General features: G+C 35.5%; 1 protein-coding gene across 1 annotated transcript in view; it reads left to right on the top strand.

Moving 5' to 3' along the window:
• LOC124421700 (protein lingerer-like) overlaps positions 1–25,000 on the top strand; it is a 55,444-nt gene that overhangs the window by 5,311 nt on the left and 25,133 nt on the right. The window contains exons 2-3 of the mRNA XM_046957184.1: positions 12,258–12,423; positions 20,654–20,851. Of these exons, the coding sequence (XP_046813140.1) occupies positions 12,258–12,423; positions 20,654–20,851 (364 nt within the window). The remainder of the gene's footprint in view (positions 1–12,257; positions 12,424–20,653; positions 20,852–25,000) is intronic.

Below are 25,000 nucleotides of genomic sequence, written 5' to 3'. Positions count from 1 at the left end.
ATAAAAATGAGAAAATGTATAAGTAAGGACTGTTAGGAAACAAAAAAGAGATAAAAACAAAAAAAAAAAAAAAAAGAAAGAAATAAGGAAAAAGAAAAAAGATTAATAGAGAGAAAAAAAAAGAGGAACAAAAAAGGGACGAGAATTGTAAGAACATCTCGAATTACATATTACTTACTCAATCTAAGTACGAGTAAGTATGAATCGAAAAGAAGTTGTTCTCTTACCAAGGAGAAGGCAAGGCTTGTCCTACACAAACATACACACACATAGACACATAGACATACACACACACACACACAGAGACACAGACACATACACAGAGACACATAGTTTGCAAACCAGTATACGTCGTCTCTCCCAAGCAACGTTTACCGTGACTCCCCACCCCCATCCCCCACCTAGCAAGGTATAGTGTCATTCTACCCGGCCCTTTACTCCCTCGTCCACCTTTGTCCATCCCTCCACATAGCACGAACACCATGTCCATGGGATTTACGTCGAGACGTAATCAGTCTCGTAATTAGCCTCGTGCTAGAACTTGATGCTCGTCCAAACTACGCTTTGAATCGTTCGAATAAGACATTGTTGGTGTAATGTGCGCGTATTATTATATTAACCTATCATATCTTTTTTGTCGGCGAGGAGACGTTTATCGGAGATAAACGCACGCGCACAGAGAGAGAGAGAGAAAAAAAAAGAGAAAAAAGAGAAAAAGAAAAAAAAACAAAGAGAGAGAGAGAGAGAGAGAGAGAGAGTATTAAAAAAATGACAATATTATAGAATATTTTCCATATGAACTTATTTTACAAGAAAGTTGTACGACGACCGTGAAAAAATAAAGGAAGCGGGGGTGTTAGGGAGGGGGTGAAGGGTAGGATGGAGGGGAAAAGGAGGGAGGACAAGAGAGGGGAATTTAACGATCGAATCTGGCGAACGTCACTTTCAAGGACGGCATACTTCTGATTATAACGAGTACGGACAGTGACTTGCAGAACAACCGGGTCATCATCGTGACACTATATCATCGATTACGGTTACGCGAGTTTGGGCGACGTTTAATAATCGCCGACAATGATCAAATACACCGATTACTTTCGCGACGTTACTTTTACTTTAATAAACACGTCCACGTCGCTGAGATCTGAGGTGAAATTTATATGAAATTTTAAGTTTCATATTCGTGTTTTTCTATTGTTTTCATTCTTTCTTTCTTTCTTTCTTTCTTTCTTTCTTTCTTCCCTTTTGCGTGATAAAGTAAGAAAGAAAAAAAGAAAAATAAAAAGGAAAAAGGAGACGGGAGAAATTCGAAAGATTTATTTTTCTTAAACGCGAACAACGAACGCGTTTCATTTGCCTTCCGTTCGATCGTCTAAGCAGAGTGACGAATGAAATGATTTACATTTAAGTATTTAACCATGTCGTCCCATTGTTTCATATTATTTCATTGATTAAGAAAAACAAAAAAAAAAAATAAATAAATAAAAAAGTAAATAAATAAATGTCAATGATCGAAATCAAGGGATAAGATAAAATAATAATAATAAGAAGAGGAAGAAGAAGAAGAAGAAGAGGACGAAGAGGACGAAGAAAAAGAAGAAGAAGAAGAAGAAGAAGAAGAAGAAGAGGAAGGTCTCTTCGGGTTAAGAAGAAGCTCATGAATAAGCAGTGCTCAGAGAGCGAGGGTGTGCACCGCGTGATTTCGCGTGGGACTGTTGGCGGTAGACCAGCCGGCGAACGTTTATTTCGCAACCTTTGCCTCGTCCACCCCTTCGAAAAGAGACACAAATATATACCCACACATATAAACTCGATCTAACCCTCTCTCTTCCTCTCTCTCTCTCTCTCTCTTTCTCTCTCTCTATATATCTCTCTCTACATCTCTCTCTATCTCTATCTACCTATCTCTTTCTATTTCCCTTTTGCTCTATCTATCTATCTCTCTCTCTCTCTCTCTCTCTCTCTCTCTCTCTCTCTCTCTCTTTCTCTCCTATTCGCGAACGATGCCAATAACGACGTTATCCCGCGCGACGCTGCTCGCGTTTCCGTAGAAACCCTGCGTCGCGCGTTCGCTTTGGTCCCTCCTCGTTGGACACGTGATCCAATAGTGGACCAATCAGACATCTCCGTATACCGAGTGGATGCTGCTCGAGGGATGCAAAAGGCGGGGTCGTCCAATGCAGTGGGGATGAAAGCTCGATGTTAGATGGGGGGGACAAAAAGCTGGCCGAAGTCACGTGTGTAGACCGACGACAGGCAGAAGCCACCTTCGTGTTTCCGCGTCTCCCGTGCGGTCAAACCGTGTCTACATTATCGGACTATCATATCTTGGTGTATCGCTTTTTTTCGAAACTTCGTCCTAACGCGCCGATTATATGTTATTATTTAATCGAGTGAGCTTTTGCGCGATAAACCAAATCGATTTCATCTTCTCCTATTCCTTCTTCTTCTTCTTCTTCTTCTTTCACTTCTAATTTTAATTCTAATTCTTCTTCTTCTTCTTCTTCGTCCTCTCGTTTTATCTTTTTCTTTGTGTATCCTTCGAGTTTCGTTTAGTTTTATGTGAATAACAAAGTGTTGTAAGATCGATTGCAATAGTATCGTCAGGATTTAGTGTCGTTCTACGACGCATTGACAATGAACAATATGGATGCAGTGAATTCAACGATATATTAATAAGAATATATATATATATATATATATACATATATATATATATACATACATAAATATATATATATATATATATATATATATATATATATATATATATATATAACGAATTAATGAAATATGTTTCAACGAAGAATTTATATTTCTACATTGGACGTTCTGTTGGATTATTCGCGGACGATGGACGCGAGTGAGAGTTGAGTGGTGTGCAATTCGAAGTGTTGTGACGCGCGACAAGGAGAGTCGATTACTTTTTTTCGAAAAGTGCGAGAAGAAAAGAAAAGAAGAGGAAGAAGAATAAAAAGAAGAAGAAGAGGAAGAGGAGGAGGAACAGGAGGAAGGGAAAAAAAAGAAGAAGAAGAAGAAGAAGAACAACAACAACAACAACAACAACAACAACAAGGAAAAGAAGAAGAAGAAGAAGAAGAAGAAGAAGTTGGAGAAGATGAAGCGACGGTCGGCCGGGTGCCGGCCAAAGCCACCCGTTGTTTGGCCGCACAAAGACGCTCTTGATGATAGCCATTGTAGAACATCACCATAGAACGAAAGAGAGAGAGAGAGAGAGAGAGAGAGAAAAGAACTCGTTAAAAAGAGACGAGAGTTGCTTTAGAGAAGCGTGTAAAGAGGTCTTTATCGAAAGTCAATAGGACTTCTCTCTCTTCTCTTCCTTTTTCGGATGTTCCCTATGTATATATATTATATATATACGTTCCTCTTCCTTCTTCTACGCCCTCGCGTTGAACGTAAAGGAGAAAGATAGAGAGAAAGAGGAGCCACCTGGATTCCCACATAGCCGACGGCCGTCGGGGCCCTCAGTAGTGCTGCGATGGACCTCAGCACCGCCGCCTATCGTTACAACCAGAACATGATGGAATATTATACCTGTAAGCAATCCGTGAGAATTCTACGATCCGTAGATAAAAGAGAAAGAGAGAGAGAGAGAGAGAGAGAGAGAGAGAGAGAGAGAGAGAGAGAGAGATCTAACAATCCAGAAAAAATATCTCTGATCTCATCCTGATCTCACCCTGATCTCTCACCCTGATCATTACACCCTCTAACTAACAAATTGCACGTCTCTAACACCCGCATCCTCCCCATTTTATTCGTTCTATCATCGAATTAACATTGAAATTAACGTTGGAAAATTACGTTAGACCGATGAAACGTTTCAACATGAATCTATCTAAGAAATAAAAACTTACATATGCGTTAAAATAATTTCAAAATAAAAATGAAAAAAAATTAATTAATCGTATATTTATCGATGATCGTTTCAATAAAATATTAATGATCCTCGTTTTTGATTTGTAAAATATAACACGAATTGGACTATATACGATTTATTCGATGGATCGATAAGAAGAACAAAGAGTAAAGTGGTAAAAAGAAAAGAATCGATTTCAATCGGTCGAATCGATTATAAATAAAGCCGAACGAAACGAAATAGAGCGATCAAGGAGGCGGAAAAATTTGTTCGAAGTGACGGAACGATCGTTACGAACTTTCGTTCGTAAGATAATGGACAGATAGAGAATGAGAGAGAAAGAGAGAGAAAGAGAGAGAGAAAGAGAAAGAGAGAGATATCAATCGTGCGTAGCTCTTCGCATGAATTCGAGATCTCGAATCACGTTCGAAACTCGTAAAAAAAACTCTGACCACAGACGACGCATTCGTTCATCCGATCTGCGTACAAGTCATTTCGAAGATGAGCTTCCACCAATTCTTTTCTTTCTTCTTTTTTTTTTTCCCCCCCCCTTTTATATTTTATCTTTTATCTTTTATCCATAAACGTTCTCGCATTTTTCGTTATTCCATTCGTTTCTCGATAAAAACGAAAAATTTGTCGGGAAAATACTTTTTTGTTCTCTGGAATTGAAGAGAAATTGTTCGTGGAATTTACAAAAAAAAAAAAAAAAAAAAAAAAACAAAAAAAAAGAAAGAAAGAAAAAAGAGAGGAATAAACAGGAAGGAAAAAGTTAATGAGAAAAAGAAAAAGAAAATAATAATAAATGGATAAACGAACTATGCGCAAATTCGAAAAAAACAAAAAATAAAAAAAAAACCAAAAAATTAATCGTTAATATCGAACAAAGGCCTATGTGCGCGAGTGTTTACTCGAAGGAAAAAGAAAAAAAAAAAGAAAAAAAAAAAATAGAAGAAAAAAGAAAAAAAAGAAAGAAAGAAAAAAAATGAAAGAAGACTAAGATTTGCACAGTGATGCCTAATTAGTAATCAACGTTAAAGTGTATTAATTAAGAGAGAGATATCCTTTTGAAATCGTGTCGGAACGATAACATATCTTATGAAAGATATAGATGTCTTTTTCGAAGGCGGATTCGTTGAACGCTAATGAAATAATAATAATTATGAAATACGAAGGAGAACTGGGCTCTCTCTCTCTCTCTCTCTCTCTCTCTCTCTCTCTATCTATCTATCTATCTATCTCGTTCGATATACTTCGGAATCGTGTATTAACTGGCTCATCGTTAAAATCGTTTCTCGCGACTTTAAGGCCCAAAGTTTCAATCCTTAATACGATGGCGAGAAAAATGTCAGCTTCGAACGAGAATTAAACTTAATTGGTTTGTACAAATGAATCCGTAGCTCGTCACAAATTACCCTCAATTTTACGACTTTCTTTATAAATACCAGCGCCATTTTTTTGTTCCTTTTTTTTTTTCTTCTTCTTCTTCTTTTTCTCCATTGCGAAATTTCGAATCACATCGATGTAATAACGAGCATCAAAAATATTTACAAAAAAATACACCGGGATTTCTTCTTTCTTTTCCCGCCCCTCCCCCCCACCACCATTTCTTCTTACGTCTTTTCTTTCTTTTCTTATTTCTTTTTTTTTTTTTTTTTTTTTTTTTGATAAATAAAATGTGTCAAAGGAATCGAAGAACATCGATCTAAAACTTATTGATAATTATTCGTCGCGACATCGGAATGAAGAAAGTGATTCTTAAAAGGAAACTCGATAAGCGCTCATTATTCATTTAGATTACTCGTATAGATCTTAACGTTATAGATCTTTATAATTTAACGTCAATAAATGAATTGTTTACGATGAATGAAATCGATCGTTCGGCCATTGTGATCTAATTGATCGTACGAAATTCAACGAAGAATATACGCCATGATTTACATTTAAATCACGTACGAACGATCCTAATCTAATTATTTCTAATCTAACAATTGGAAAAACGAAGAATTAAAACATTAAAATGTTTTAATCGTGCGACATCCTCTGATATCATAATAATGATCAATACGATGAAAAAACAAAAGTGAACGTCTACGAAGTTTCGTATATGGAAAGTGAAAAGAAAAAAAAAAAATATATATATATATATAAACAAAAAAAAAAGAAGGTGGATATAGTAACTACGAATTAGGATCGCGAAGTTGTACGAATGGTTCTTTCTTTTTCTTTCGTATTTCTATCTCTCTCTCTCTCTCTCCCTCTATTTTTTTCTTTTCTTTTTCTTTTTTTTTCTTTTCCTTTTTTTATTTTTTTATTATATGCGGGTGCGCCGACGGTAATATATAACGAGAACGGAGAGTATGTAATGCAATACAAGAACAAAGCAGGGCGCGAGATGCCGATACGAGAAATATCGAGTGACTACGCTCGACGATCTATATCGAGCTTCCACGCGCGTCTAACGCGCGATTCTCGATAACTTTGACTCGAGTTCGGGCTTCCCATATCAAATTTCGAAGACTGACTATGTCTCGCCGACGGATCCGATAAAAAGATCTTGCCGATGAGTTTCGAAGATGTTACGTTTCTTTCATCGCGTATAACAATTGATCCATATTAGTTATATTACGATCTACGATCGTTATTACGATTGTACGTTCTCATCGAGTAAACGATCGTTACGTTAATAATTAATATTAAATCAATCAACTTTGAATATCGTGTCATATTGATAATTTATAATATATCGATATCTTAACGTTAATATTATTTCGATTTAATGAATAAACAAGTACAGACGAATTTGTCAGAAATATTTTATATATCTATAAGATTGCAAAATCCTTCATAGTCTTTTTTTTTTTTTTCAATTATTACTTTAATGGTCAACGTTGATTTATATATATATATATATATATATATATATATATATATATATATATATATATATATATATAAAACAAACGAACAAATTGAAAAAGGAAACATAAAAAATATCGATATATTATTAAAGATGATTTCAAATTAATTTCATATCAATTATCAATTTATTTAAGATCGATACGATTGAAAATCCGTCAATGTATTTTTTAATTAATAATTTAAACGGTCAACGTTGATCTTTAGAAGACAAAAAAAAAAAAGAAAAGAAAAAATATTAATATCAACGATACAACATGACGTTTAATATTAGCCTGATTATTGGAATTACAATATATGGATTGTTATTGTTAAAAATCCGCTTAATAAAGTTCAAAAATAAAAACGGAAAAAGGTCAAAGAAAAGGAAAAACGATCACTCGTATAAAAATTGATCGATGATCAGAAAAAAAAAAAAAACGATGATCTCTCTATTCCCGGACACACGTTTTCTTAACGGAAACATAATGGAGACGAGAGAGAGAGAGAGAGAGAGAGAGAGAGAGAGAGAGAGAGAGAGAGAGAGAGACAAGAGATCAAGAAGTAGTCCGCAGCAGCTCGGCGAACAGCCAGGTCACCTTATTTCTATCGTGGATGTTTCTTATATCGGCGTCGCGAATCGTGATCGATTAGAAGGGGATCCCGATCGAGAAAAATTATTAAATGCAAAATAAAAAAATGATAAATATATATATATATATATATATATATATATATATATATAGAGAGAGAGAGAGAGAGAGAGAGAGAGAGGGAGAAAGAGAGGGAGAGACAGACAGAGAAAGAGAAAGATTTCGATCATTATACATATGTATTGATACATAAATAAATGAACAAACGCTCGTATCGAATTTATCGTCAAGAGAGAGAGAGAGAGAGAGAGAGAGAGAGAGAGAGAGAGAGAGAGAGAGAGAGGAAGGAATAGAAAGAAAAAGAGAAACAAAGAAAGAAAGAAAAAATATGGCGCGATCGATAGAAGGGGTGGGAGAATATAGGGATGTTTGGAGGAGGAGAAAAATCCTCGATGGTGAGATTCACCTTCGTTATTTTCGAACGAACGAACGAACGTACGAACGAACGTACGAACGAACGTACGAACGAACGAACGAACGAACGAACGAACGAACGAACGATCTGTATTTTGCCGGATACGTTTCACCGCACACTCGATTTTATTCGCGTATTTAAACCGACGGATGTATTCCCAATATACGATCGTGCAAATCGTAATGGATGAAATCCCGCTCTCATACCGTTGCGTTCGATTCGTTCGATTAAAACGAGACGCTTTATAATTGGCATAGCCGCGCCGCGATACAGAAATGAAATCGCTCGAGGGGGAGGGCGAACGGGAGGGGGTGGGTAGAGGGGGGGGTGCCAGGAGAAAGGGTTGAGTGAGAGGGAAAAGGAAGAGGAATGGGACAGAGAGAGAGAGAGAGAGGATATCACATCTTCTTACACTCTCGCTAACTTTCTACGATGACTTGTCATTGATAGTCATGATCTGTCAATATTCTTCCTGTTTTTATTCTTTAAGGAATGATTATAAATAGAAAATCGATGAAAAGCGATTAAAGCGTTTTATTCGCTCAATACGTGCGTATACGTGTATGTATATATATGTGTGTGTCTCTCTATCTCTCTCTCTCTCTCTCTCTCTCTCTATGTGTGTGTGTGTACGTGTGTATCTATTCTTCGATCGCTTGGAGAAAGTGTAGATAAATTAAATATGTTTGTTCCTTTTGTTTCTTCTGTTTTTCTTTTCTTTTTTCTTTTCTATTTTTTTTTTTTTTTCTTTGTAGAGGAAAGAAGGAGGGGGAGATTATCTTATACCTTTACTACTTACAGCCTCTTCCATCCACCTTCCTCTTTCTTTCACTATACCTATACTACTAGTAAATAAACCTAATCGCATTAATCCGTGGCCGTTGTTCGTGGAAAATCGAGCGGTTCGATTTATTCGAGTAATAAGTTTTAGTAATACTACGAACCGGAGTGGACTACTCTCTCTCTCTCTCTCCGTAGTCCACAAATCGGTTTGATACTACTCTCTCACGTACGTGTGAGAGAGAGAGAGAGAGAGATGGTTAATCCGCGGGGGTGGTCCAAAGGCCGGAGGCAGATAGAACCCTCGTATAGTTGTGGTCAGCAGGCGTGACGGCGTGTGTGCGTCGCGCGCGTAGGGCAGTCATGGTGCTTTTGCCGTGGAAATGCCACCATGATTCCAACGATCGTTCCCCTATCCTCCCTCTCTCCCGCCCGACTACCGGCCAACGCCACGGGGATGCGACCATAAACGCGAAAGCGAATTGATTTGCGACCGGAAAGCGCGTATCGTTTCTAGTAATGATATCGGGGGTGTCTACTCATTGTCTTTCATGTCTATGCGAGATACGTATATAGTCACTTACTTTCTTCTATTTTTCGCGTTCGATCAATGTTCATGGGAGGGGGGCGGGGGTCAAGGAGAAAACGAAAAGGAAAGGAATGAAAAAAAAAAAATAATAATAATAAGGATAAGAATAAAAAGTGTATAAAAAAAATCGAAGAAATAAAATCAGAACTAATAATGACGATAATAATAATGATGATGATCATGATGATGATGATGATGATGATGATGATGATGATAAAACAATGATAGTATAACGGTATAAATTTAACTTAAAAAAAAGGAAAAGCATCGACTGGAAGTATTATCTTTGTTTATATACAAATGATAAAAGGAAAGAATAGAAAAGAAGAAAGAAGAAAAAAGAAAAATAATAGAAAGAAAGAAATGGAAGAGAGAGAGAGAGAGAGAAAAAAAGAATTAAATGTCTACGCACAACAGAGAGATCGTTTTGTGTGAAAGCCGCGATAAATCAAATCGAAATGTAATCTACCAAACGCAATTATCCGTGGGTAATTGCAACGATAGATTTCATCGGAGGAGCCGGCGGCGCGTGTGCATGTGTAAAGACGTAAGAGTGTGTGCGACCGCAATAACCGCAACGTACGCGATCGGATCGGTAACGTTTGAAATTAAAAGTGATGGCTTTGGAAAAAAAAAAAAAAAAGAAAAAGAAAGAAAAAAAAAAAATAGAAAAAGGAAAAAAAAAGTGGAAAAAATAAAGAAAGCAAAAAATAACGAAAGAAAAATAGAGAATGCAAACGAGGATAATTAAGAGAGATAAATCGTCGTTTCTCATCTAATTTCATCCCTCGTGTTCGTCAAAAAAGAAAGAAAGAAAGAAAAAAAAATATATATATATATATATATATATTCTAGAACTTTGCCAGACGTGAATAAAGAGATAATGTAATTTAATGTGATGTGATGTAAAGGACGATGGGGTCCGGTCTGAGTTCGATGAAGTCACCAGAAACACTCGACGTTACGGGATGATCATCGAATCATCGACGCACTGGCGCGAACACGAGGGCATATGTCACTAGACAGAACCCTCCATTTACGTTATTAGACTCAGAGTTATCGCGTTATATTAGATACGTGAATTAAGTCTTCGTTATCTTGTACGTGCACGCGTAAAATAATAAAAATATTTCGAATCGTTAATCTATTTATCCATTTCCTCAAAAGTTATTAGAACGAATTACTCCAAACAAATATAATGTCTTTATTTAAAGAAGAAGAAGAAGAAGAAGAAGAAGAAGAAAAATAACTATGACTTTTAATAACTTGTAGAATCATAGATGAACCAAATCGAATAACGAACGACTTGTGTGTTCATAAAAAAAAAAAAAAAAGAAAAAAAGAAGAAAAAGAAAAAGAAAAGAAGGAAGAGAAAAAAAAAATTACAAAGAGAAAAGAAACATTGTATAATTTTGCATGAGCGTATATCGAATATATAAAAGATACATAAAATATTCTCTGATATATCAGAATTGTGGACGTACCAAATCGGATGTTGGACGAACGCATTCTATTTCTCGATTCTATCTCGAATAAAAATCGAAATAGAAAGAAGAAATTCCAAACTGGAGAAGTGATACGGGGTTAGCCCCGAATCAAAAACTTTTCTCGGCTTGCATTTCTCGTGCCAAGTATCGTAATATAAATCTAAGATATATCACAGGAACCGCCTACGTACTCGTGTGTACATACGAAGAACATAAAAAAGAGAGAGAGAGAGAGAGAGAGAGAAGGAAAAAGAAAAAAAAAGAAAAGAAAAAAAAATCATAATACAAAAGACATCCTTCGAAGATCTCACTCGAGTTACAATATCCCTAACGATACTTACTACGATAAAAAGAAATGAAATGAAATATCCTGAAAAATTTGTATTCTCTCTCTCTCTCTCTCTCTCTCTCTCTCTCTCTCTTGGCGATATATAAAAACGTCCCTTTCTCTTTTCTCCTTTTTCCTCTCTCTCTCTCTCTCTCTCTCTTTTTACTCCCCCTTAGCTTTCTTTTTCTTACCGGGCACGTTCAAGAGAAAAGCGCAATTTTCCGAAAAAGGGGGAGATCGGTCACGTTCAATAACTTCCAATCCTCTTCTCGGCAAAAGCGAATACAACTTTCACCTGCTTTCTCGACGACGACATTGCTACGTCGAGTTAACCATAGTACGGTTATTACTTAGAAAATGTGATGGCAAAAAAGATTTATCTAAAAAAATAATTACTAAAACCGTAGGTTCAGTTCGATCGATCTTATACGGGATGTCGAAACCTTTCCTTCCCCTCCACCACAACCACCACCACCACCACCCCCCATCCCATCGGCCATTCCATTTCCTTCTTGCACTGCATTTTACTTGATTCGTGCGGATATTTCATAAATTGTAAAAAAAAAAAATATATATATATATTTATATATTTTTATATGAAAAATATTTTATATGTCTATATATATAAAAAAAATATCTATATGTATATACATTTATACATACATTTTTTTTTCTTTTTTCATATATATATATATATATATATAATTTTATATCACTTACATTATATTTGCATTTAATTAATTTTTCTTATGCAATTTAATTTAATTTGTTTATCCGCGTTAACAGTATAAAAAATATTTACATTACAACACTTTATTTGCCATTACAATTTGATGAGTAAATAGGGAGGGGGGGGCGGGTGGGGGACGTTGAAGGGGTTAGGGTAGGGAAATACCACTGCTCAAACTTTTTCCCACGGGATCAAAGACCAATACATCCTTGTAGGAAGTTTGGAAAATGTCGCAAGCTTTAAATCGAAAGCTCGAAAGTCTCGCGAGAGTGCACGAAAAGTTGACCCCGGACGATATCTTTCTCTCTCTCTCTCTCTCTCTCTCTCTCTCTCTGGCTCTCTATTTCTTTCTCTCTTTCTATCTTTCTTTCTTTCTTTCTTTCTTTCTTTCTTTCTTTCTTACTTATCGTTAGACCATTCGAAAGTTCATTCTTAAAGCTCGAGTAAGTAGAATTCTTTCTACTAGTCGGCTAATGCTCCATCGATTTCCATTTTTCCAGGCCACGGTGGAGTTAACCAGCTTGGTGGTGTCTTTGTGAATGGGAGGCCCTTACCGGACGTAGTAAGGCAAAGGATCGTCGAACTAGCGCATAGTGGTGTCCGACCGTGCGACATTTCGAGACAACTCAGGGTATCTCACGGCTGTGTATCCAAGATATTGTCAAGGTGAATAAAAATCTATATCATTAGCTCTATTTTATATTATTATATAACACCATAGATCATTATCATAAATATAATCTTTTCTATTTATCATAGATACAATTCAATAATATATCATTGTTATTTATATTTATAACAAGTAATATATAATGGCATAGTTTAATCTAATATACCAATTTTATGGAATATCATTTAATTTGATTTTATTTCATTTCATTTTATTTATTCATTTACTTCTCGTTTTCTTTTTTATTTCTTAAGATATTTTTTTTTTTTTATTTTTTCTTTTGTCTTTTCTTTTCTTTCTTTTTTTCTTTCTTTCTTTCTTTCTTTCTTACCTTTAAACCCCTTCATAGTTCTTCTGTTTCTCTTTTTATCTTATCTATCATCTTGATCGCTATATATCACTATTTGTTTAATCTTTATAAATTCCATTTATTTAGATATAGATTAGATATAAAATATTTTAGATATAAAATATATTGACAATTTTGATATTATTCATTGACCAATCTGATATTAATGCATAGAATGCTTCTTAAGTTTTATATTTTTTTTCTTTATTTTTTTTTTTTTAACACAATTCCCTCGAAAATTAGATCAAAATATTTTCTAACGAGGTATGAAACGAATTGTTGCAAATCAATTTGTCAATCAAAACGTACATTTGTCTCTCTTGCACAATAATTATTTCTCGTGCAGTAAAACTAAAACGAAAAAAAAAAAAAAAAAAAAAAGAAAGAAGAAAAAAACATGTTTAAACTATAAATAAATAGATACTTATTTATTACACACACACACACACATATATATATATATGCCAATTTTCAAGGTCGAAAGAATCAAAATAAATCGATAGGTTTCAAGGTCTCGTAATCGATTCTTCGATGGTCTCGATAAAAGAAGAACAGGAAAAAGAACAAGACAGATAGATAAATAGATACAAAGAGAAAGAAAGAGAGAGAGAGAGAGAGAGGTAGAGAAAAAGTATTTGCTATTCTTGGATCAGAGTAAGATTTAATTAAAGACAACGTTAGAACCATGAGTAAGAAATAAGGCAAGGGACGTACTAGCAGAACCGGAAGGAAACACCCTTCTCTCTTTTTCTCTCTCTCTCTCTCTCTCTCTCTCTCTCTATCTGTCTGTCTCTCTCTCTCCCTCTTTCTTTCTCTTTCTATTTCTCTTTTGGTGGCGAACGCGGGGGTGCCGACGGGGCCGACGATATGCGGTTTCCGTGTTTTTTCCACCCTCTACCCCCGCTCAGTTATAACGGGTGGCCTCGTGCCGTTTTGATGGCCCGAGAATGTCATTCTTCCGCCGTCGTCGTTTTCGTCCTACGAATATCATTGTCATGTATTCGAGCTCTTTCACGAATTCGATATAATAGACGAACTATATATTATTTACTATTGCAGTGTGTATATGAAAGAGAGAAAAAGATAAAGAGAGAGGGACAGAGAGAAAGTGAATGTTTTACCCTTCATATTTCCCTCCTCTCTCTTTCTCTTTCTCTCTCTTTCAATTTTCTCTCTCTCTCTCTCTCTCTCTCTCTCTCTCTCTCTCTCTATCTATCTATCTCTGTCTGTTCAATTCTTTTCTCTCTACTTCGAAATATAGAAAAAATGAACTGAACTTCTTCGAGAAGTATATATAGTATATATATATATATATATATATATATATATATATATATAGAAGTATATATATATATATATATTCTTTTATATGATTTTATTAAATAAATAATAAAGTGAGAAGAGAGAAAGAGAGAAAGAGAATTGCTAAAGAAGAAAAAAAAAGAAAAAGGACAGAAAAAAAAAAAGATAGAAAAAGAATGGAAAAAAAAAAGATCGACAGCCTGGTGGTGGATGTAACGAATGTATTCGATGTCGCGTCATAGAATTTATACTTCGGGATTTATTACAGAAATTCAATCGCGAATCCGCGCTAGAATACAAGACATTTTTTTCTATATATTCGTAAGTTATATATACATATATATATACATATATATATATATATATATATATATATATATATATATATAAGAATATATGTATAACATGGGTGTATCTATGTATACGTGTATATGTGTTTCGTGTATGGATCGGACAGAAAGGACGGTCCAACGCTTAGACCCGTAAAAGTTAACAGTTATAAACTTAATCGACTGTTATCCAATATCCATTTATCGAATACGAACGATACTAGAAAGGGCGGCAATGAATAGAACGGCTATTGCATGTTGTATGTATGTACCATCGATAAGTACTTACTTTCAATACGAAAAAAAAAAATGAGAAAGAGAGAGAGAGAGAGAGAGAGAAAGTGAGTGACTGAGTGAGTGAGTGAATGAGTGCAATTCTCTCTTCCATTGGATCGATAGCTTCGATAGCGTGAATTGCAATTTTAACGCGCTTAAAATCGATCGCGACTAAGAAGAAAAAGAAAGGGTGAGTGAGAGAGAGAGAGAGAGAGAGAAAGAAAGAAAGAAAGAAAGAAAGAAAGAAAGAAAGAAAGGAAGAAAGAAAGAGAGAGAGAGTGTGTGAAAAAGTGTATTTTTGTATGTGTTCGTATGTGTGTGTGTATGTGTGTATGTGTGTATGTGAGAGAGAAAGAGAGAGAGAGAGAGAGAGAGAAGACGGTGAAACGATTATCCATGCGGTCGTATGGATCTCGTCGATGAAATTACGATTTCCTAAATGATTTATTTAGAAATCAACGGAAATAGCCAGGTCGACGAATTAATCGATTGCTCGTAAAAGCACACCACAGGTGATTGGCCTTTTTGTTATACTCGAATCGAATCGTTCGACTCTCGCAACTCGATACTTTCGTCATGTTAACTTTTTTCGCATTTCTTTTTCCCTTCTTTTTTTTTTTTTTTTGTTTTTTGTTCTTCTTCTTTCTCCTTTTCTCTCTTCTTTTCCTTCTTTTTTTTACTTGTTCTTTTTCTTGTTTCCTTTTTTTTCGTTATTTTTCTTTTTTTCTTCTTCTTCATTTTATTTCTACCTACGTTTCCCGTTTCTCTTTTTCTTCTCATGTTTCTCATGTATACGTTCGTACGATGTAACACAGGGAGAAAGATGATGTTTGTCAATTATTATTATTTTTGTCGGGAATATTAGGAAAAAAAAAAAAAAAAAAAAAAAAAAAACAAAAAGAAAGTAAAAGAAGAAAAAAAGAAGAAAGAAAGGCAGACAAAAAAAAAAGAATAAACGAAATAGCAACTTCGCGTGTATTTCCCTTTCTTTTCTTTTCTTTTCTTTCCCCCCCCCCTTTTTATTGTTTTTTCTTTTTTCTTTTTCTTTCTTTCTTTTTTTTTTTTTTTTTTTACCGATCGTATCAAATATTTTTTTGGAAGGATTCAAAATGAAGTGGCATACAGTGACAAAAACGGAGAAAGAGAAAGAGAAAGAGAGAGAGAGAGAGAGAGAGAGAGAGAGAGAGAGAACAGAGTTATGGAAATATAACAAATAAAGAAAATTTTTGTTGAAAATTCTAGGGGAATGTTTCATTAAGAGAAAAAGAATAAAAAAAAAAAAGGAAAGGAAAAAAGAGAAGAGAAAAAAAAAGGAGACAGGAAAAGAGAAAGAAGAAGAAGAAGAAGAAGAAGAAGAAGTAAAATTTCTTTAGCAATTTTCGTCGAGTTTATCTCAGAAATAGGACAAGAAGATGCGAGAGACAATAAATAACAAAAACGGATGCAAGTTGTACAATTTTACGGCTGGAGAACGTTTGCGCCATGCCGAAAGGGTTTTCGGGACGTGGAAACGGCGTTAAAACGCAAGAGCGCACCGTTTTACGCAGTCACGCGTCGGTGATACGCCTCGTAAGAACGCGTTCTCTCTCTCTCTCTCTCGCTCTCTTTATCTTTCTAGCTCTATCTCTATCTCTTTTTCTCTTTCTCGGTCTTCTTCGCGGAATCGCCGTCACCGCCAATACCGCCACCGTCGCAAACCATATCCGTGTACCATGCGTTGTACTTGTTCAATACCCGAACTCTTAAATCGGCATGAGAGAGGCTCGTAAAAAGAGCCACGCGTCGCTCGTGTTGAAAAGCTTGTGCACTAGACCTTTACAGAAGGATACGTATCTACCGGTTTTTACGGAACAAAAAAGAGACCGAAAATTATTTGGTCCAGACACAAAGAGATCTACTCTTCTTCATCTTCTTCTTCTTCTTCTTCTTCTTCTTCATCTTCATCTTCTTCTTCTTTCATTCTTCCTTACTTACTTCGTGGTAAAGCAAAGTAAAATAAATTGACTTTTCTTTTTATGCTTAAGAGAAATTAAAAGAGTGCAAATTTCTATTTATATTTTCCACGTAAAATTATTATTATTATTATTATTATTATTATTATTATTATTATTATTATTATTATTGTTATTGTTATTGTTATTTTTATTGTTATTGTTATTGTTATTGTTATTGTTGTTGTTGTTGTTATTTATAATTTGTATGTTGTTATATATTATAATTTTAATTAATAATAATATACACGTAGAAATTGTTGCTCGTTTTAATGATGTACTCAAGGATTTTCACGAACTTGATTGTTTTCTTTTCCTTTTCTGTTTTCTTTTTTCCTTTTTTCTTTTTTCTCCTTCTTCTTTTTCTTCCGTTATTTGTCATTTATGACTAGAAAAAAAAAAAAAAAAAAAAAAAAAAAACTTATGAATTGTCGTCGCAAATGAGATTACAATGTTTTGTTTTTGTCAATCGTAAATATAAAAAAAAAAAATTCTTAATTCTCATCGGATATGAAATCAGATTTTCGTCATGATCTATCGTGACTCTTTCTTATCTCATTCGTGAATGAAAAAAAAAAGGTAAAAAGAAAAAAAGAAATGAGACAAATTTTGTAATTACAAAATTCTTTTTGTCTTTTATCGCGAGTAAAAAGAAAGAAAAAAAAAAAAAAAAGAAAAGAAGAAGAAGAAAAATCAGAGAGATTAGAGTTTAAAAAAATAATAATAACAATAATCGATATAATTTTTCAACTGATATTTATTATCACCTGATCATAATTATGATATACGATTTGAAATTATCGTAAGATCAAAGACGTCAATGACAATGATTTAAAGTAGGAAAAACTATGATCTACGTATGTCACCCCCGAAGAATGAAAGTGTAGTGAATCGTACGTGAACCTGTTTCGAGCGCATTTAAATCGAAATTAAGCGAGAGCACTCGGTCGATTTGAAAAATCGCACAATCTAATGACCATTTCACGCGAGGGAGTCCAAGAGCAGAACAAAAAGAGAGAGAGAGAGAGAGAGAGATAAAGAGCGAGGAAGAAAAAAAGAGAAAGAGAAAGTGAAATGTCAACGGTTGAGCATTGCCATGTGTGCTTGAAATGGGGTTTTACGCCAGATATAATCGTAATAATTTCGAAGGGTTCCATCCGTGACCTCCACTATTTAAGGGTGCCAGAATGCTTTTATAACAGCAGGTTCAAACTCCGACGTTATTCTCAATTCTATCCTGCTTTTAGTTTATTTTATTTTCTTTTCTTTTTTTTTTTTTTCTTTATTACATTTTATCTTCCTCCTTTTCTTTTTTTTTCTTTTTCCTTTTTTTTTTTTTTTTTTTTTATTATTATCTTTATTTTCTCCTTCCTCTTCCTCTTTCTACGTCTTCTTATCTTTTTTTTCTTTTCCTTGTTATCGTGCGCACGAATCGAACGACGAACATTTTTTTTTTTTTTTTACATAATAAAAAAACAATTTACGTTTACAAAACACGAAACGTATATATATATATATATATATTTTTTTTTTTTAATCTTTTTTTATCATACGATAAATTCTTTTTCACGTTTTGTCCTTAATTTTGTAATTAATAATATTATTTAAAATTTTTTCAAAAATAATATTATTTTAAATTATTTTAAATATATTTAATAAAAAATAATATTAATATTAATAATATTATTTTCATTTGATATCGACGAAATTTTCAATTGATATCATATAGTGTAAAGATTTTATTATAAGTCGTACGATTCGAAAGAGGTTCGTACGTTCTCAAGAGACAATTCGAGATAAAGCGAGAACGAAGAGACGACAAGTAGAAGCATCGATAATCGAATTTTAGCGTGGCAGATCAATTTCTGGGTTTCCCTTCCCCACCAAAGTAACAACGCCGTTGTAGCTCGCTAGGGGACGACTGGATCCATTCCGCCGTTAGCTTGTTCCGCGTCAAGTGCCGACCGCGCTCGTTCACCAAAATCATATTAGGCTTTGCCATAACCGTAAGAACGCATTAACGATCTTACGTTTTCACTTCGATGTTCTTCGAAACCGATCGAAAATGGCGCACGGTGATATGTCGGCAAAAAAAGGAACGGTTGGCTCAAAGAAGTCTCGTCCTTTTTTTTTCCTTGTTCTTTTTTCTTTTTTCTTTTTTTTTTTATATATATATTTATTTTTTCTTTTCTTTTCTTTTCTTAAATCGACACTTGAAAAACTTCAACGTTCGAACGCGATCGAAAATCATTGATCGGAAATAATTCGTAGAATTAATACGCCTCGTTATACGATATAATACAGTCATCTTTACGTTTAATACATTAATATAAAATTAATATGATTGCAATATAAAATATGCTAATACAAAATTTTATATATATATATATATATATATATCATATATAAATATATATTATAATAATTTTGCGTATGCAAGATTAATTTGATATTCGTAATACAATTATGAATTACATATCATAGAGATTAAGGAAAATATATACGTTTGCCTGATAATAAACGAGACAAAAATTAATTGAGGGTTAATCAGGATTAAAGAAAAAAAAAGAAAAATAATTTAGACCAAATGATACGTACGGAAAGTATAGTGATAAAATCGTTTCGGCGTATTCTATCGTCTTTCATTAAAAATAAATACGCGTTCATTGAAAAATAAATACGTTTACTGTAATTAATATGTGGATATAAATATACATAAAAAAAAAAAAGAAAGAAAAATAAAAGAACAGAAAAAAAACAACAGAAAAAAGAATAAGAAACAAAAATCTCTCGTTGAAGATGAGTGTCCCTTTCGAGAGTAATGTACATGCGTTCGCGCAAAATAAACGGCTAGAAAACGAACGATATATATCGAGAGAGAGAGAGAGAGAGAGAGAGAGAGAGAGAGAAAGAGAGAGAGAGAGAGAGAGAAGCCGAGTGAGCGAGGTTCGCCGACGCCGGCGACGGACCCACATCCATCAAGGCGGCCCACAAGCGAACCATTATTGCGGGCTTTCTGCCGTAATTGAATTTAAGCACGAGCGAAGATATTATTTAACTAATTAGGCACAAAGGGCGCGTTCACGGCGGTCCAATCGCGATCGTCCATCGCCGCCGGTGAGTCCGTGTAGCCGCGGGTGGCTGCCAGAGAGAGAGAGAGAGAGAGAGAGAGAGAGAGAGAAATAGAGAAAGAGAAAATGTAGCTTGCTAGGTAGATGAGAAAGAGAGAGAAAAAGAGAGAGAGAGAGAGAGAGAGAGGGAGAGAGAGAGGGAGAAGGGGATAGGCCAGCAGGGGGGCAGAAGCCGTTTGTTTTAAAACAGCCGGCCGTTGACGCACCGCTGGACGACTATTCGTTATTCCAACGTTGGCTGACTGCCGCTCCGGAAAAAAATGCAAAATCTTTTCGCTCTTACAGTTTACTCTTTAAAAAAAAAAAAAAAGACGAAAAGAAAAGAGAATAAAGAAAAGCAAGACGCGTGGATTGTTTCTCTCTCTCTCTATCTCTCTCTCTCTCTCTCTCTCTCTCTCTCTCTCTCTCTCTCTCTTCGTACTCTGACAAGGGACATAGAAATGTCATGGATAATTGTTTGTTTCTTCTTTTCTTTCTTTTTTTTTTTTTTTTTTTTCATAATTTTTTACATACCCACCACCCGATCTTCGTGCTGCACTCGTCAAAAAAAAAAAAAAAAAAAGGGAAAAGGAATTAGAACGAATCTTTTCGTTTCGAGAAATGACAGAAAATTCTTAGAGAGAAGAGGGGAGAAAGAAAAAAAAAGAAAAAAAATGAAAAAAGAAAAAAACATACCCAAGAAAGATCTACGAATTTTTTTTTTCCTTTTTTTTTTTTTTTTTCTTTTTTTTTATTAAACGAGAACGAGAAGTTTCACTTGCACTTTCTTAACGATATAATGTTTTATCGTTTAATTCTTTTAAATCTTATCGTTGTTTTTTTTTTTTCCTTTTCCTTCTTCACAACAGGTATTACGAAACCGGCAGCTTCAAGGCCGGCGTGATAGGTGGTTCCAAGCCTAAAGTGGCAACGCCACCGGTTGTCGATGCGATCGCGAATTACAAGAGGGACAATCCAACGATGTTTGCTTGGGAGATTCGTGACAGGTTGCTGGCAGAAGGGATTTGTTCGCAGGACAACGTACCCTCTGTCTCCTCTATCAATCGGTAAGTACATAAATATATTTCTCTTCGGATCGGATCGGATCGATCGATATCTTTTTGAAATCTCGGAAAGAGAAGAAGAAGAAGAAGAAGAAGAAAAAAAAAACATAAAGCAAAGGAAAAAAAAAGATCCCTAAACAAAATACACCTGAAGCCGAGATTTGAAACAAAAGGCAGTCCTCAGAGACCTCGTACAAAAGTAAAAGGGATTTGGAACATTGAGATCTCACGACATATGCTTCGACACTTGAATCACCGATGGGAACGATTAGTCCTAGCACTTTTATACTTGCCAAGAATACTAGCAAAATACCCTTCTGCTCCTTTGCTCCCCCACCCTCTATCCCATCCTACTCCCACCTTGCTACAATCTCATCCTTATAGTTCCTATCCGCATTTCCCTCCTCTATTTCGAACAAGTGTGCATCGAGATAAGTGTACAACGCAGACCGATTCGACACCCCCGATCCTATTGACCTTTCGCAGGTTCCTTCGGGAACGAGCCGATTAATTCGAGTGTTTTTATGTCGCGTAGTGGCTCGGGTCAGCGGCTCAGAGTGGAACACGAGTAATAATGGTAGTAGTAATGGTGGTAGCAGTATTAGTAGTAACAGTAGTAGTAGTAGTAGTAGTAGTAGTATTAGTAGTAGTACCTTAGACTTCGAAGGGCCCGTCCTACCAAAAGAGAACAGGGGAACTAACTCCCATGAGACTGCATTACAGCGTATCAGCACCGCACAAACTGAACGACTCTGCTTTTCTCTCTCTCTCTCTCTCTCCCTCTCTCTCTTTCTCTCTTTCTTTCTCTATCTATCTTCCTTTGAAATGAAGTAGAAAGAGAGAGAGAGAGAGAGAGAGAGAGAGAGAGAGAGAGAAGGAAGAAAAGGCAGAGAGGGCCATTGATCGACTCGCATATGTCCCGAGATTTAATCAGTCGCTACTTAAGACCTTATCTCCTGTCTCATCCGGCATCTCTCGTATACCTTAGCGTGTTGTTACAATCCCTATCCTATCCCTGCTATCCCTACAAGTGGATAACTGATAATCTAATCGAGCGTAATGCGGATCGAATTTCCTACAACCGAGAGATCAACTAAATCGATTTTCCTTTGGGCCTTGATAATGGAAACATACGCAAATGAGTTTAACGCGTTGGCGAACATCCTTAACCGCTAATTTAACATTCTTAACTCTTTCCCTCCTATTTTACCTCTTTCGAAAGATTAATGCTCTATCCCATTCCCCCTCTCGTTTCTCATCCGGTCGCTTTCAATACTTCTGACATGAAAATATCAATGTCTCTTCTGTCTTCTATATTTTAAATTTTAAAAATGGAAAGAAAGAAAGAGAAAAAAAAAAAGAGAGAAAAATGAAAAAGGAAGGAAAAAAGAAAAAGGAAGAAACGATCGATTGAATTTCGTCAAATTATACGTTCGACTCGTATCGTATCCCATAAAAATTTGTTCGAATAAAAATCTATAAAATACGTGTATACGTACATTGATATACATTATACGATCTTAGGATATATCATACGACATGGAATCGTATCTGCATCTGAAATCAATATACGATGACGAAAGAAAAAAAAAAAAAAAAAAAAAAGAAAGAAAAAACAAAAAAAAAAAAAATAGTAATAAGAATAATTATAATTAATAATAAGAAAGAAATATGATGACATATAAATAATAAGAATTAATAATAATAAGAATAAGAAGAACGTGACGTTGATGGTTATAAAGATCTAAATAATATTACGACTTTGGGGTTGGTTTGTAACGGACGATAAATTCCCGTCGATTCCGCGGACACTTTCAACTGGTTATATGCCGTAAACTAGACTTGCTCGTACGCTTCTTTTCGGCTTGCTTATGGTTATTTTCATTCGTTCGTTAGTTCGTTCATTCGTTCGTTCGTTCCTAAGAAATAGACTAGGAAGAAAGAGATAGAAGACGAAAGAGAGAGAGAAAGAGAGAGAGAGAGAGAAAGAGAGAAAATAAGTACGTATTCAGAGCAGCGTGAAAGCTAGGCGTATGTAGCTACAGAAATGGCTTTTTGGCCGAGCTTTTCGATGCGTCTTGGAAGGATCTAGTAGTTGAGGGTGCGCCGGTGGCTTGTTGCTCGAGTGACTCCTCCACCTCTTACTCTCTCTCTCTCTCTTTCTCTCTCTCTCTCTCTCACTCTCGCACGCGCACCATGTCTCGCTTCGCTAGCCTCCTCCTTCTCTCTCTCTCTCTCTCTCTCTCTCTTACATCGTCGATCCTTCTCTCACGAAGTTCTCTCCTTTTCCTCCTTGTTCCTGTTTCCCCTCCCCCTCCCCCTCTCCCAACCCAAGGTCCAGATGGCGGGTATTGATCTGAATCCGGAGAGCAGATCGCCTGGAAAAACTTAGCCCGCGGATACTTACCTAGCTACTACCTTTACTAAAGGTACAACACCAATGTCTACGTGAACCAGTCTGATCTTTTCTTCTTCTTCTTCTTCTTCTTCTTCTTCCTCTTCGTTTTCCTCTTTTTTTAACCTTTCTCTTGCTCACGTACGTAAGACGTGACCGCAACCTTTTTCAACAGTGTGTTACTAGGTGTAAACTTATTTGCTTAAGAAACAGACTATCAGAAAGTTGTCGAAGTTCGATCAATGGAATCGACATTGTTTGTTTTCTTATTAAAATTTATCCATTTTATATCAACGAACAGTACAAAATTTTATTCGACCATCATTCAGAAAGAGAGAGAGAGAGAGAGAGAGAGAGAGAGAGAGAAAGAGAAAAGGAAGAGAAAGATAAAGAGATTTGAAGTTTTCGAAGGAAACAAGGAGACACATAGAGATGATAACGTAAGACACCGTGATTTCCACCCATTAGGAAATCCACGACTCGCTTTTTCGAAACTACTTTTCCAGACGAAGAAATAATGATGGAGTTAATATAACGTATTGTCCTGTTTTGCCGGGGTGAGGCAAGGGATGGGGTTAGGGTGGAGGGTGGGCCACTTTGGAACGAGACGGTCCACGAAAAGCTTACTGGCTGGCTAACAAAGTGGAATGAGAGGGAAGATGAGGGAGAGATGGAGGAGGGGCTGACACGAAGGACGTCTCCGCTTGGAAAAAAAGTCTACGAAGAAAAGATGAGAGAGAGAGAGAGAGAGAGAGAGAGAGAGAAATATAATGGAGTGGTTTTCGCGAAAAATAACGGTTATATATCGCAAGTATGAGACAGATTTGAGGAGATGATAAAAACAAGGCGAAAAATGAGAAAAAGATTGTACGCTAACAGTTCCGAGCTTCTTCTTCATCGTCATCATCTTCTTTTCCTTTCCTTCCTCTTTCTCTATCTCTTTATCCTCATTCACCAGCATCTGAACCATCACCTCTATCTCCCATCACCATCTCCTTTTTCCTCTTCCTTAACCTTCTTCCTATATACGAATGGACCCGAAGTGATTTTTCTTGTCCACTTTATTTCCCTATTCTCTCATAGTCAGCACTCATATCATTCATTCGAAAATAATATTACCGATGATTAGTTAGTTGATCAATAAATTATCTCTTACAATAATTCATCCTATTTTTCTAAAATCTATTATTTCAAAATATTATTCCAAAAGATTATATTAGACCTGTAGATATATATAATCGCTCATACGTAATCAGTTTTCTTTTTTTTTTTTTTCTGACGTTAAACTTTCCATCTATAATTTTAAACATTTCTTATCTCTCTGTCTCTCTCTCTCTCTCTCTCTCTCTCTCTCTTTCTGGTATTAAAATAATTCTTATATTTAAAAAATAATCAACGAACGAAAAGATCATTTTAGAGTTTAAATCACCTTAGCTGAAGTTATTCGTAAAGGGGATAGGAGATACTTTGGAAAAATCGAAAAGGAGAATAACGAAGGAGGTAGACGAAGGAAAGAGGAGGTACGGAGGAAGGATTTCGGGAGGAAATATTGATAGGCTCGACTTTGGCTGCGGAGTCACGCTCGAGTAGATGGCTCTCTGCTGAGGTCTATCTTATACGTATATCTATATCTATCCAAACCGCCATAGAAGAGAGACAGAAAGAGAGAAGAGAAAGGAAAGAGATATATATAGAGAGAAAGAGAGAGAGACTCACCACTCTACTCTCTAACCCTCTTACTCTTACTCTTACTCTTA

This window comes from Vespa crabro, chromosome 2 (genome assembly GCF_910589235.1).
Source record: "Vespa crabro chromosome 2, iyVesCrab1.2, whole genome shotgun sequence".
NCBI lineage: Eukaryota > Metazoa > Arthropoda > Insecta > Hymenoptera > Vespidae > Vespa > Vespa crabro.
Note: the sequence above shows the minus strand (reverse complement) of the source record. Positions and strands in the feature narration are given on the sequence as shown.